This window comes from Chinchilla lanigera, unplaced genomic scaffold (assembly GCF_000276665.1).
Source record: "Chinchilla lanigera isolate Chin_1 unplaced genomic scaffold, ChiLan1.0 scaffold00024, whole genome shotgun sequence".
NCBI lineage: Eukaryota > Metazoa > Chordata > Mammalia > Rodentia > Chinchillidae > Chinchilla > Chinchilla lanigera.
This window is the reverse complement of record NW_004955425.1, coordinates 21,504,808-21,518,051: the sequence shown is the minus strand read 5'-3', so window position 1 is coordinate 21,518,051 and position 13,244 is coordinate 21,504,808. Positions and strand designations below refer to the sequence as shown.

General features: G+C 45.0%; 1 protein-coding gene across 2 annotated transcripts in view; it reads left to right on the top strand.

The window, feature by feature from the left end:
* Positions 1 to 744: 744 nt before the first annotated feature.
* The window catches only part of Cmya5 (cardiomyopathy associated 5), a 106,912-nt gene continuing 94,412 nt past the window's right edge, over positions 745 to 13,244 (top strand). For both annotated transcript variants that reach the window (XM_005386008.1, XM_005386007.1), the window contains exon 1: positions 745 to 1,049. In XM_005386008.1, the coding sequence (XP_005386065.1) occupies positions 940 to 1,049 (110 nt within the window). In that variant the 5' untranslated portion in view covers positions 745 to 939. The remainder of the gene's footprint in view (positions 1,050 to 13,244) is intronic.

Genomic DNA, 13,244 nt, shown 5'->3' with positions numbered 1-13,244 from the left:
CTGGGGGAGCGTGGTCATTTGGGATTGCTGAGGGAGAAGCCTAGCTAGTGTTACAAAAATGAGTACTGCCGCTGTTTAACCTGGGTTGGCGAAACCTGGAAGTCCGACTCTGCTCTTCCCACGTCCTCTGCTCGTTAGCTGTCCCTTCTGTCTCGTACCCAAGCTGTGTGTCCTGTGCTGTCCGCAGACCTAAGGTATGCATACAAGGTAGTAGAGTACCCAGCCTGCATTCATCGCATCTAACAACTCTCTGAATATTTAAGAACAAGCGCTGCCCTGGCCCGAGGTCATTCTCCCGGAAAGAGTGCTTCTGTGGCGGATTCCTCTGCCTGTTGTGGAGCTCAGCAGGAGTGCTCATCGCACCTGCTGGTTTACCTGGGGCCTGAAGGCAGACCAAGCTGTGGCTGCTGTGGGCGCTGAGCGGGGGAGTGCTGACTAGCCTGGGCGTTGCAGAGGAGTGGGGTCTTGATGACAAAGGACGGAATTGAAAAGGGGTGCGGTGCTGGGAGCCCTGACTGCTGAGCAGGGCCCCGTAGGAAGGGTGCGGGCTGTTAGGGCTGAGGGTCCAGGCTTCAGTGCCTGAGCCGCGCCGGGAAGGGTGCGGTGTGCAGGGAGCCCCCGCGGGTTGGGCAGAGGAATGGGGTGCGGGCCCAGCTCCAGCGCTCCGGCCCGCGGGGGCAGGGGGCAGAGGGCAGAGGCGGGGCAGAGGCTGGGAGCGCTCCGGGGGAGGGGACCCGTGGCGGGGCGGGAAGGCAGCGTCCAGCGCCCAGGACAGCGCCCAGCAGGGGGGGCTGGGCCTCCAGGCCAACCCTCGGGGGACACTTGACACCTTCTGTTTGGAGGGGCCGCCCGCCGCCCTTCGGAGCCCGAGCCGCGGCCCAGGCCGCGCAGTTGAGGGGGAACACCCGGCGGGCGCGGCTCGGCCTGGACTGCGCGGCCATGGAGGAGCGGGAGGCACGGGCGGCGGCGGAGGACGAGACGGAGACGGAGGCGGCGGAGACGGAGGAGGAGGACACGGAGGCCGAGTCCGAGGCGGAGGCCGAGGCCAGGTGAGCCCGGGCCGGCCGCTCCCGCGCTGAGCATCTCCGGCGGAGGTGGAGGCGAGGGAGGCCGGGGCAGAGCTCGTCCCGCCGCCTGGCGCCCGCGCCCTGCCGCCCGCCGCTCTTGGAGATTGGCCTGGGGTCCTGCCCGGCTGCAGAACAGCTGGAACACGCCCCGTGTCCTGGCCCAGGACTCCTGGGAAGCCAGGCCAGAGGGAAAGGGCCGAGGACGCCGCGGAGGAGGCCCGGGCCCTCCAAGTGGGTGGCAGTGCCCTAGGCACCCGGCGCTGGCTGAATCGCTGCAAGAGGACTTAGCTCTGATACACAGACCCGTTCTTTTTGAAGCATGAGTCCCAGTAACCCATGTTCTTAAATTCCCGCTGGTTCCGACTAGCAGCTCTTCAGCGACTATGAAAGTGATTAGCAGTGTGGAAAAAGTGGCTTTCTTCCCACTCTGATCTTGAGAAGGGGAGGCCCTTCTGTAGGCTCTAAAATGAAAATGGTAGGAAGCACTTCTTTTCGGATTTTTTTGTACTTTTGGCTTTTTTAAGACAGGGTCTCACTGTGTGGTTCAGACTGGCCTTGAAATCAGTGATCTTCCTGCTTCAGCCTCCTGAGTCCTCGGATTATAGGCGTACACCTGTGGAAAAGTATTGAAGGTGGCAGATGCATGTACCATTTTAGAGTGCCCATCTTACCTAAAGTTAGAAATACTGTTCAGCCAAGGCCAGCAGAGCTATGTTGAAAAAAGCCACCCTGTAGAAAGGCATTGGTCAGTCAGATGAGAAGTTTTGGACATCGGCCTCCTGTTTACAAAAACTCAGCAGGAAATAGGCACTACCTCTGCCCTTAAGAACTGTGGGAAAGGTTAGGGAGAAGGAGGGGAGCAGAGGACTGCTGAAAAGGTGGGAGGAGGGTGAGCCACATGTGCTGGGCAGGGCAAGGAGAGTAGACCTCGAGGGAGCTGGGCCTTGGAAAGCCAGCAGCAGGTGCCTGCAGAGGGCAGACGAGGGGGCACTGAGGAGCCTGGCGCAAGGAGAGGGCCAGTGCACCGGGCGTTGGCGAGGGAAAGGGCAGGGTCTGCAGAGCCTTGTTGGCCTCCTCTGGTGCGCTGGGTGCTTACCCTCTTCCCAGCCAGGATGCCGCCTCGGGAGACACTGCAAACTCATTCTCAGTTGAAAGCACCACTTTGGGGTCGCATGACCCTGTGACAAAGGTCAGGACCTGCAGATCAGGAAATGATTTATCTGCAGTCAACTTGAGCCTCTCTGAAATAGACATAAGATCAGAATAAGCAGAGAAGGGGACGTGAAGGCAGGTGCTGAGGGAGGGAATCTCTCAGGTTGCTCCTTTTGACTTAATACGGTGGGTGGCAAGGAGCCAGCAGAACTTTGGAGCAGCACTTAGGAGTTAAGACCACGTCAGCAGAAAAGTAGGGCGATGGCAGGTGGGGAAGTGGGGTTCCAGGGGGCTTGGTGAGCCTCACACAGAGCGGTGCTGTCTAGGATGGGCTGCGGATGCCCTCGGAGGGGCTTGGGCTGGGGCTGCATGCGGTTGGGGCCACAGGTGTGGTGTGGTGAACAACTGGACCACGGCTCGAGTGTGAGTTCACGCACAAGCTTTTCTGAGACTCATGTTGGGTGAGAACATGGAATCTTCCAAAAGATGGGTGATGAGAAGGGTGAGCTGCCGGTCTTCGCCTTCCAGCCAGCGCTGCCTGGCTGCTCACCTTAACCCCCCAGCAGTCTATGCAGAGACTGTCTTGTTAGACACGAGGACACTGGAGCTTTGTCTCATCTCTTGGGATCAAAAAGCAAGGAAAGGTGGGAAGCCAGGTATGGGATGGGGCCAGCTCTGAGTCTGCCACGCCAGGCGGACTCTCATCGTGCTGCCCGAGAGCTTAGCGAGGATGGGCGAGGCCTCTGCTGTGTGCTAGTGGACCCCTCCTCCTTCTGTATGAGCGCTGTCTGCACTCTGCAGTGGCCAGAGACATCCTCAGGACCTGAGCTTACAGGCTGGTTTTTTTTGTTTGTTTTTAGGTGAAAGGGCATGTAAAAGTTAAAATGTAATAACTATTGTTATTCTTTTATTATTTGTTTCATTTTTCATTAAAAAGTTATAAAAATACTATTTTTGAAGCTTCTTATGACATGGAAAATGCCTCTATTGAATTTAAAAACATTTTTAGTATAGTATAGTATGATGTCAACCATAAAGGAAAAAATGTACTAGAAAAAGTACATTAGAAGATTAGAAGAAAATTAGAAGGCTAATAAAAGTAAACCGTAGGGTTAAAAAAGGTTAATAGTGGTTATCTAATCACTGATTAGAAATTTTTCTGTATCTAAACTTTTCAGGTTTCTGCAATGAGTACTAACACATTTTGTTACCAGAGAAATAAACCTTAAGAAGTATCTGCTTATAAACCCTTCATTTACCCTTCCAGGTGTAATACGTAGAATTAGCTGTAGCTTTCTTTCTCTTCTAAGTTAGAAGGGAGTTTCGTTCATTAGTGGACCATTCGCGGGTGCCGAGGACCACACGCGTGCAGAGCCGCACAGGTCGTGAGGGTCCCTCGCTGTCCTCAACGTTCGCCTCCTGAGTGGCCAAATGGGGAAACAGGAATGAAAGGTGTGTGTGAAGCACCTGCAGTAGACCCATCTGAGGCCCACCTGCCTGCAGGGGTTTGTGAGGGCTTCACCCAGAGCAGGGTTCTGAATCACACTGCAGCGCCCCACAGGGATTGTAGTTTGTGAATACTAAATTATATTTTCCTGTTGCTAAAATTTCATAAAAGATTATTTGTAAATGGCAGGACTATAAAACCCCCAGGGTGTTAGAGCTAGCAGAGTATTTAGAAATACCTATTTCAATAGCCCTTTTACAGATTCAGAAATTGAGTGTCAGGGCTGTTTTTTTCAAAGTCACACAGCTTTTTAGTGGAAGAATTAGGACTAGACCTCAGGTGTCTGGATTCAATCTAGTTACTTTATTCATTCCGTAGATATTTACTGAACTCTTCTGATGCGCCAGGCACTTCCAAGAGAATTGACAGTGGACAAAAAGAACAAAACCCCTGCTCTCCCGACGTACTTTACTTTTGGGAAGACACATATACAATTAAAGAAACGTGGACTGTGCCGGGTGACTGGAAGTGATATGAAGACCAGTAGAGTGGGGTACAGGGTGTGCTGTGTGCATGGGGGGTGAAGACAGCCTCTCTGGTCATGTGACATTTGAGTCCAGGTGAAGCAGTGCATGTTCCGGGCCAGTGGTGGTGAATGTATGGCGCGCGTGCTGCAGTGGGCTGTGTGTTACCACTGAGAGCTTGGAAAGGGTCGCCATCACCACTCAAGGCCATGGCAAGAGCAGGCACAAGGGCACCGGCACAAGAAGGCATGGCCAGGCTGCCGGAGCCCTGGGCTAAGGAGAGGATGGCAGAGGAAGCTAAGAGGCAGCTGGGTTGCACATCATGTAGGGTTTTGTAGGCCATGATGGTGACTTTGAATTTTATTCTGAATAAGATTTGAAAGCTCTGTTCTGTTTCCTACAACACTCAGGATTGAAAACAAAATTATTAGAAAAAAGAAAAAAGTGATTGCAGCACCCCTTTCACTAAGAAACACCTGTAGATTCAAATTTTCTGCCCACGTCTCTTCACTGGACCTGCGCCACGCGCCAGTGCTGAGAGTGCCAGGCTCAGGTCTCTGTGTGCAGAGAGATGCAGAAGTAGACACGCTTGACAGTGTTTTGTTTTGATTTATATTTTCCTGAGTGTAGACCCATGAAACCTTTTTTTAGCCTTTCCCACAGACCACTTAGAAACTTTTCCTCATTTTTGTTTTGAATTGATCCCTTTTGTCTCTTAAAGTCTCTATTTAAGCTCACTTGAGTTTTGCAACAGCGGTACCTAAAACTTAAAAATCACCTTCAGCCGCTGCTTTGCAGGTACCTATCTAAAATCTGTCTGTTCAAGCTGATGGAAGTAAAATTCTTTGTGGCGTTCATGTTTAACTAATTGTTATAGGCAACAAACATTTGGGAGGCAAAGGGAGTTTGTACTGGCTTAGGTTATCAGCGCAGAGCACTCCGTGTCCACGTGTCTATTTATAGAGCATCTCCCCTGATGTGCCTATCTAGGGCTTTTGACAAGAGTGTTATTTGAGCCTGGTCTTGTGGGGTCAGTGGGAGGTCTGGCTGATCGCTTAGGATGCCAGGGTAAAGCTGAGAGAGGGTAAAGAGGCATTACAGCCAGAAACTGAAGAGCTATTTAAGTGTCCATTGCATAGATATTGTATGTCCTTTGTAAGACTTTGATTCAATGTAAAAGAATATAGCAAGAGTTGGAATTATTACTTTTTCTTTATAACAGTGAACCTACTAAAGTGTATGATATACAGACTGATAGATCTAAAAAAATAAATGTTCCTTGGCTGTTCTAGACACAGGCTTCATGAGTGCTTTGTCTCCATTCAGATGTTATCATCAAATTTCCGTTCTACCAAGAAACATAGAGAATCAGATACAGAATACTAGATGTGATTTGTATGTGAAAATAATCTTTGGTTTAGTCCAGCATTATCCAACAGAAATATAATGTCAACTATATGTAGTTTTAAATATTTTAGTAGTCATTTAAGACATATAAAAAGAAATAGATGACATTAATTTTAATAATATATTTTATTTAGCCCAATAGCCAAAGCACTATGATTTCAGCATGAAATCATTGTAAAAATTGCCGAGACCTTTTTCATTATTTTGTACTAAACCTTTGAAATTTGGTTTGTAATTTTGCTGTTACAGCATACCTCAGTTCAGCCTACCCAGCCACCTTTCAAGTGCTTTGTAACCACACATGGCTGGTGGACCATGTTGGTCAGTGAAGACTGGAGTACCCAGAAGTCTTCCTTCGTTAAAGCCCATAGAACTGCTCCTTAGCAGTGAATCCCATGTGTCAGCACTAGATACGGGGGACATAAAGATGATTGGATGGCACAGTTGCTTATCTCAAGGACCTCAGAGTCTGGTGACAAGAAGCAGTTAACTCCGACACAGTGTCATAAGCACCACATTGAAGAGACTAACCAAGGAAAGACATTTTTACTAAAGTAAGACTGGGAAAAGTTTTGTAGGGTGGTGCTGCAGCTGAGAAGAGAACTATTTTAGGCACAGTGTATAGCTCAATATTCTCTTAATTCATGGTTTTAGCTCTTGTGTTGCTAATTGCAGCTTTGTCTCAGATTATCTTTTTCATCATCCTGAATCACTCAGGATTTTCCAGAGTTGAGTATTTGTTGATTGAATAAATGAAGAACTGTTGAATCACTCAACTTTTAAAGCAGTCTAGTTGCATATTGAACTTGTTGGAGAGGTAGGATTTTGCTAGTTATTGGACCATTTACCAGGGATCAACAATGCCCAATGACTTTGGAAATGCAGGAGAATGAAGGAGACAGTGATAAGTATGGAGGATTGTTAAATTATGATGTCTGCAGTTGTCATTCCTGTCTCCAGGACTACCTGGCCCTTGAGCCAGATCGTAGATGAAAGGAGCAGAATAGGCTTTGCTTTTGGCTAGAGAAAAGTCTACCGTGAAGGCAACTGGAGCGGGTTCAGGTCCAGAGTCCCACATCTTAATCTGAGAAAGCTGAAGGTGCGTGGGGTGATTCATTGCCGCTACTCTAGTCTCCTAAACTAGATGCTTGAAGCCCTCTCAGGAGCTGTCACTTTCTCTCTTGGCTATGCTTCTCTTTAAGGAAAATCCACATGCTAAACAGAAATTTGAGTTCATTGTTGTCCATCGTACATATATACAATTTCTATTTCTCAGGTAAAATTTTTTTGAAAAGAAATTTATAGTTACCACAAATTCCCTCTTTTTTTTTTCTTCTTTCTGGCTGATTTCACTAGAACTTAAAATTGTTGATTTATAAATAAAATTAATTTTCTCCATTTGCAAAAATGCATCTCTAACAAGAAAATAGGCATGTTTACTCAGCAGATATTCAGGGCTTAATATGTCCTAAGTAATGTAAACATGGAATGAACAAAATATAAAATTCCTAATCTTTCCATTAGTCTCTGGGAAGGCAAGCATTAAGCAAGCAATCTCACAAGTCATTGATTAAAGCTCATGTGCTGGTAAATGACTTGGCCCTAGGAAACTGAGAAGAGGTCTGCTAGACCCCTGTCCTTGAGGTCCCGGTGCTAGAAGAGGCTGTGCTGGTCCCCTGGTTGTGTTCTCTTCATCCTGGGTCCCTCTTGCCAGCCTTCTCCACTGGCTCAGAGCAGAGGGACCCTTATCATGTGGGGACCTGGCAGGAGAGCCAGGCCGGCTACTCCAGAAGGGCATTTAGATGTCATTTGTCGGACTCTCCTGTGTTTCTGAGTGACAAAGGCCCAGAGAAGGGAAGGGAAAGGAAATGTGCTCAAGCACTATCACTTGTTATTTTGAGCTGTTTTTACAACAGATCTGTGAAATAGGCATTTTTCACCCTCATTTTACGGGAGAGAAAAATAGAAGCTTAGCAATAATTTACCTAAGTTCAGGCAGCAAGTAAGTATCCTAGCTAGCATTCTTACTGTAGTGTAGTGGCAGAGCCAGAGCTGGAACTCTCATGAGTATGAGTACCCAGTTCAGTATTTCAGTTACTTCAAACTTTGTTGTTTTTTAGGCAGAAGGATAAAAGATCTGAAAATCTATGTAACAGCTAATCCTGACCAGTACTTTAGCATATTAAGTTTCCTAATGTGTAATAGAGTGGCTCTTATGTTTAAAAATAGACATTAAGCAATCTAGTGCAATTGCATTTTCATAAGGTCAAAGCATCCAAAATAACTTCTCTACAATATTCTATTTAAAAGACAGACTTTATGTTAGGTTTACGGTAATGAACTTTAAAGTTTTCAAATCTAGTATTTTCTTTTTCAAGAGCACACAAAAAGGTTGAGAAGGGGTTTAATAAATTCCCTCTAGCTGGATGTGGGGGTGTACACCTGTAATCCCAGCACTCTGGAAGGCTGAGACAGGAGGATTGCAAGTTTGAGCCCAGCTGGGTAACTTAATGACTTAATGAGACCCTGTCTCAAAATAAAAATGGAAGGGCTGAGGATGTAGCCTAGTGCAAAGGTCTTTGTTTCAGTTCCAAGTGCTGCTAAACAAACAAACAAGCAAACAAACAAACTCCCTCTAAGCCATGCATAGAGGCACATACCTGCAGTCCTAACTATTCAGGAGACAGGAGGATTGCTTGAACCCAGGAGTTGGAAGCCAGCCTGGACAACATAGTAAGACCACCCCGCCACCATCTCTGTCTGTCATGACACTGGGGATTGACTTAGGGTCTCACATGTGGTAGGCAAACACCGTACCATTGAGCTACATCCCTGGCCTTAAAAACCCATCTTTAAAAAGTAGTTATATAAATTTCTTCATCCAGTGTCATTTAGGGCATAAATCAAGTAATATTGTATTTTTAAAAAAAAGCCTGGTAAGATCGAAAAGACCTGTATTATCATCCTGGCTATGCCACTTACTAATTTTTGATGGGGACAAGACCTGCCGGTGTAGAGGTCCCCGACCCGGCCTCTGCTGACTCACCAGCTGCCCCCCCCCTCTCCCCCGCCTCCTGCCAGGGCCACCTCCTGCCTTGGTGTGTGCACTTGCTCTTTCCCTTTGGAATTCTGCTCCCCCAGCGCCCTCTGGGCTTTCAGTGCTCAGGCCCCTTTCTTATGAGGCCTCCTTCCCTCCTCGGCCTATTGAGCTGAGTTTACTCCCTCCCTGTCACTGATGCTCAGAGTAGTCACTATTTGACCTCACTCTTTACAGTACCTGTAACTATCTAAAATGGTGTTGTGATGTATTCTACACTAGAATGTAAGCTGTCTGAGGGCAGCTGCCTCACTTCCATACTGCATTGCCTGCAACTGGAACACAGTGTCTGGTACCCAGAGGGTGCTTAAGAAATCAGTGTTGAGTGAGTGAGAGGCTGGGCCTCACCATAACATCTCCCCAGACTCAGCTCCCTCTGATGGACACCACCCTCGTCCTCACCCTTCCAGCTGGCTGTCTTGTCTCGGTATCAGCATCATTAGGGAAGGAGAATGAGAACTGAGAAGCGGTCACTGCATTTGACAAAAATCAGGTCAGTAGGACAGATTGATAATTTAGAAATGTAACTTAGCAAAATGCAGTAAGGAGAGATTACTAACTTACAGAGAAACACCTTTGAGAGAGTTGTGGTTTAAACCTACCCACACCTGTTTTAGATTGGATTTACTTTTGAACAGAGCTTTTCAAATACACCATGTAGAATGCTGTCCTGGAGAAGCACTCACTAGAGGGGAAGTGAGTGCTTAGCAGAGGAGTGGGTGTTGAGGTGAGTGGATGTACCCTCGTGTATCTTGGAGCCAGGAAACTCTCCCAGGAAACTGCAGAAAAGAACTTTCTGAGAAACTCATGCCTTCTGATCACTGACAGCTTCCAGAGAGAGCAACTTCCTTATTTCCCTTCCTTATTTCTGCTTAAAGAAACCAAAGTACCAAAGGGCAGGGATGACAAAGTTAGCAATATTGATGTTTAAATTAGAATTAAATTGATTGGCTGGTAGAATTAGGATTCTAGTCCATTACATATTTGACCTTTTGGAAGACAATTTGAATGGAGTTGCCAGACACCAGCCTCGGTTGGCAGAGAGATGGAGGGTGATGTAGCCACTGTGAGAGAAGTATCAAGTCAGAGATAATTGTTGGCATCAGAAAATCAGGTCCTTAGCATCTGGATAACTCATCAGAATCAGCAGCCTACTTTACTTTAGAGGAAAACAGCAAAACATGGCAACCACTTCTTACATTTTTCTGGTTTTTCTTCTGCTCCAGTTCACACTTGCTACTTAACCTGCCGGCATTTCCGCTTGTCAGTTGCCTAAGTTTCTAGACTGAGTTTATAAAGTTTAACAGTTTAGGATCATGAGTTCAGAAACCCAGGCATCAGTAACAGTACTGCCACTGAAGAGATTGCAATCTGCCAGTTGAGTCTTGTATAAGTTATCTTCTATAGGTAAGAGTGCTGCGTTGGATTCCAGAGCTTTTGTCAGTCAGGATTTTAAGTTGTAATAAAAGCTACTTGTGATTAATTTGAGCAGCAAGTGACTTGGCGTCCCATAGAATCATGGAGAGGTGGAAACTGAGGTTTACATAGCCAGGAGCAACCCCTCAAACCATGCCTCAAACTGGTCCGATGAATTATTACAACCCAATTATCAAAAGACAACCCAATTTATAAATGACCAAAGGGTCCAAGTAGGTAAAAATACATAAATGTCCAGTGAACACAAAATACCCACATTATTAGCCATCAGAGAAACACAATTTAAAACAACAAGACACCATTTCATGGCTTCTAGAATGGTTATAATTAAAAAGAAAGATAATAACAAGTGTTGATGAGGTTGTGGAAAAATCACAATCCTCATACAGTGCTGGTGGGAATGTGAAATGCGTGCAGTCACTTTGAAAAAGGCTGAGAAACCTAAGTGACAGTGACATGGTGTTACCTAGCAATTTTCATCCTAGGTATATCCTCAAGAGAAGTAAACACATATATCCACATAAAAGATGTACATGAATGTTCAGCACAGCATTCCTCATAGTAGCCAAAGAAAGGATAAAGAAGATGTGGTCCATACAATGGAATATGATTTGGTCAGTAAAAAAGAATGAAGTACTGAAATGTTACTACATGGATAAATCTGGAAATAGTACATGAAGTAAAAGAAGCCAGAGAAGAGGATCACACATCCTATGGTTCCATTTACATAAAATGTTGAGAACATATTGCTTAGATGTGGAGGGAAATGTGAACAGGGTTGAGGGGTGACACTTGATGGGTATGGGGATTCTTTTGAGGGTGATAAAATGTTCAGATTGCAGAGATGGTTGCCCAGCCCTGAGTATACTAAAAGCCACTGAATTATATACTTTAGTGGGTGAATGACACCTTACTGAAGTCATTTTAAAAGGTTACCTGGTAAAGAAACTATTGGCATTGCCACTGGGCTCTAATGGCACAGCCTGTCAACTGCTGTCTCCCCACCAGCAGTTCAGTAGTGCACATCTGTGACCAGGGCAGGGAAAAGAAGTACCCCATGTATCTCCTCAGCAGTTCTCACGTCTGTGGTGGGAGTGCAGGTCATCATTGGACAGTATCTGGAATGTCCACTGGGTCTCCCCAGGAGCCCCAGCATGGTGGAGGATTTCACTAAATAGGAGAAGAGATCAATGCAGCACTGTCAAAAGACACAGGGCCTTGGGGGAGTGACCCTAGGCCCTGAACAGATTTGGGAGCCTCAGTGAGCCACATCTCACTCCTGCTACCATCGTGGGAAAGATGCTGAGCTCTAGGACAACCTTGGGAAACTAGGCGAGCTGTGCCTTGCCCCCGCAACCATCATAGGAGCTACACTGAACCTTTGTGAACTCCAGTAGCCTTGATGAGCTACCACCAGCACTACCCCCCATTGCAGGAGTGATGCTGAGCCTTGGTGAGATTTGGGAGCTTTGAAAATAACAAAACGAAGGAGCAAAATGCAGTCTCAGATCTCCAGTCCATCCAGAACAAGTCCAGGAGACAATGACATAGAAGAACTTGGACATCATACACATGAAATTTCTGAACTGATAGCGACTGAAATAAAGAAACAACTCCATCAGGCCATAGAAGAAATCAAATCAGAAATAATCTTTCAGGTAAAAAAGAAATAACAATAATAATGAAAGAATTGCTCAGCACAGCTAAATAAGACATAGGTTAAAAAAAGAGCATAGAAAAATGATAGAAACCTTGAATGAACAACATAGGAAATAATTAGAATGCATGAAACAGATACCCAGAAATTAAAAATTCCACAGAAAGCTGGAAAAACCACTTGAAACTGCAGATAAACTTCCAGATGGTGAACACAGTATTGCATGAAAGGAATGGTCTCTTAAAAGTAAAAAGGAAGCAGGAAATAATACTTTAACAGCTGCAAGATGATGCAAAGAAAAACAATTTAAGATTGATAGGTGTCAATGAAACAGTAGGAGTCAACTCAAACAACATAAAAAGACTATCTGTAGAAGTAGTAGTAGAGAAATTCCCAAGCATGGGAAAAGAATCTGACATATAGTTAAATGAGGCATATATAACTCCAGTTAGCCATAAGCAAAATAAATCTATACCCATACACATAATAATCAAGATCCCAGAAATTTAGCAAAAGAAAAGAATGTTAAAAGCTTTTAGAGAAAAGAAATAGATCACCTATAAAGGAAAGCCCATCAGAATTACCCCAGATTTCTGAACACTAACCATCAAATAAAGAAAAGCTTGGAGTGAAGTATTTCAGGTCCTGAAAGAAAACAGCTTCCAACCCAGATTAATGTACCCTGCAAAACTATCTTTTAAAACTAATGGAGAAATAAGACACTTTCATGACAAAGAACAACTGAAGAAATTCATGACCACCAAACCAACCCTACAAAGAGTACTGAAAGATATTCTAGACAGATAAAAATGACCACAACTTCAAGAACAATGATAGAAAGGAACTACCAGCAGAGCAAGCAGTTAAACAGAGGGGAGAAGGAACCAACCACAGCAAAATGACATGACAAATGTAAGCTAATACATATCAGTTATAAGCATTAATGTAAATGGCCTCAATTCACCAATCAAAAGAAGCAGACTGGCAGAGTGGATCAAAAAACAAAATCTAACAATATGCTGTATACAAGAAACATATTTAACTCAAAATGAAATTCATAGACTGAAAGTCAAAGGATAGAAAACAGTAATCCATGTGACAGGAATCCAGAAAAAAAGCAATGAATGGTAGCTATTCTGTTTGCAGATAATGTGAACTTTAAACCAAGAATGATCAAAAGAGATAAAGAAGTCACTGCAAATCTGTTAGAGCAAAACATCAAGAGGAAGGATAACAATCATAAATATTTGTGCACCAAATACAGGAGCACTCAACTATATAAGACAGATTTTAACAGACATAAAAATCAAATAAGCAGTAACACAAATATAATGGGTGACTTTAACACTCCATTAGCACAAAGAGATAGATCAACAAAGAAAAAAATCAGCAAAGAAATAACTAAGACAAACTTGTGAAGAAATGGACTTGGTAGACATTTACAGAGTGTTCCAAC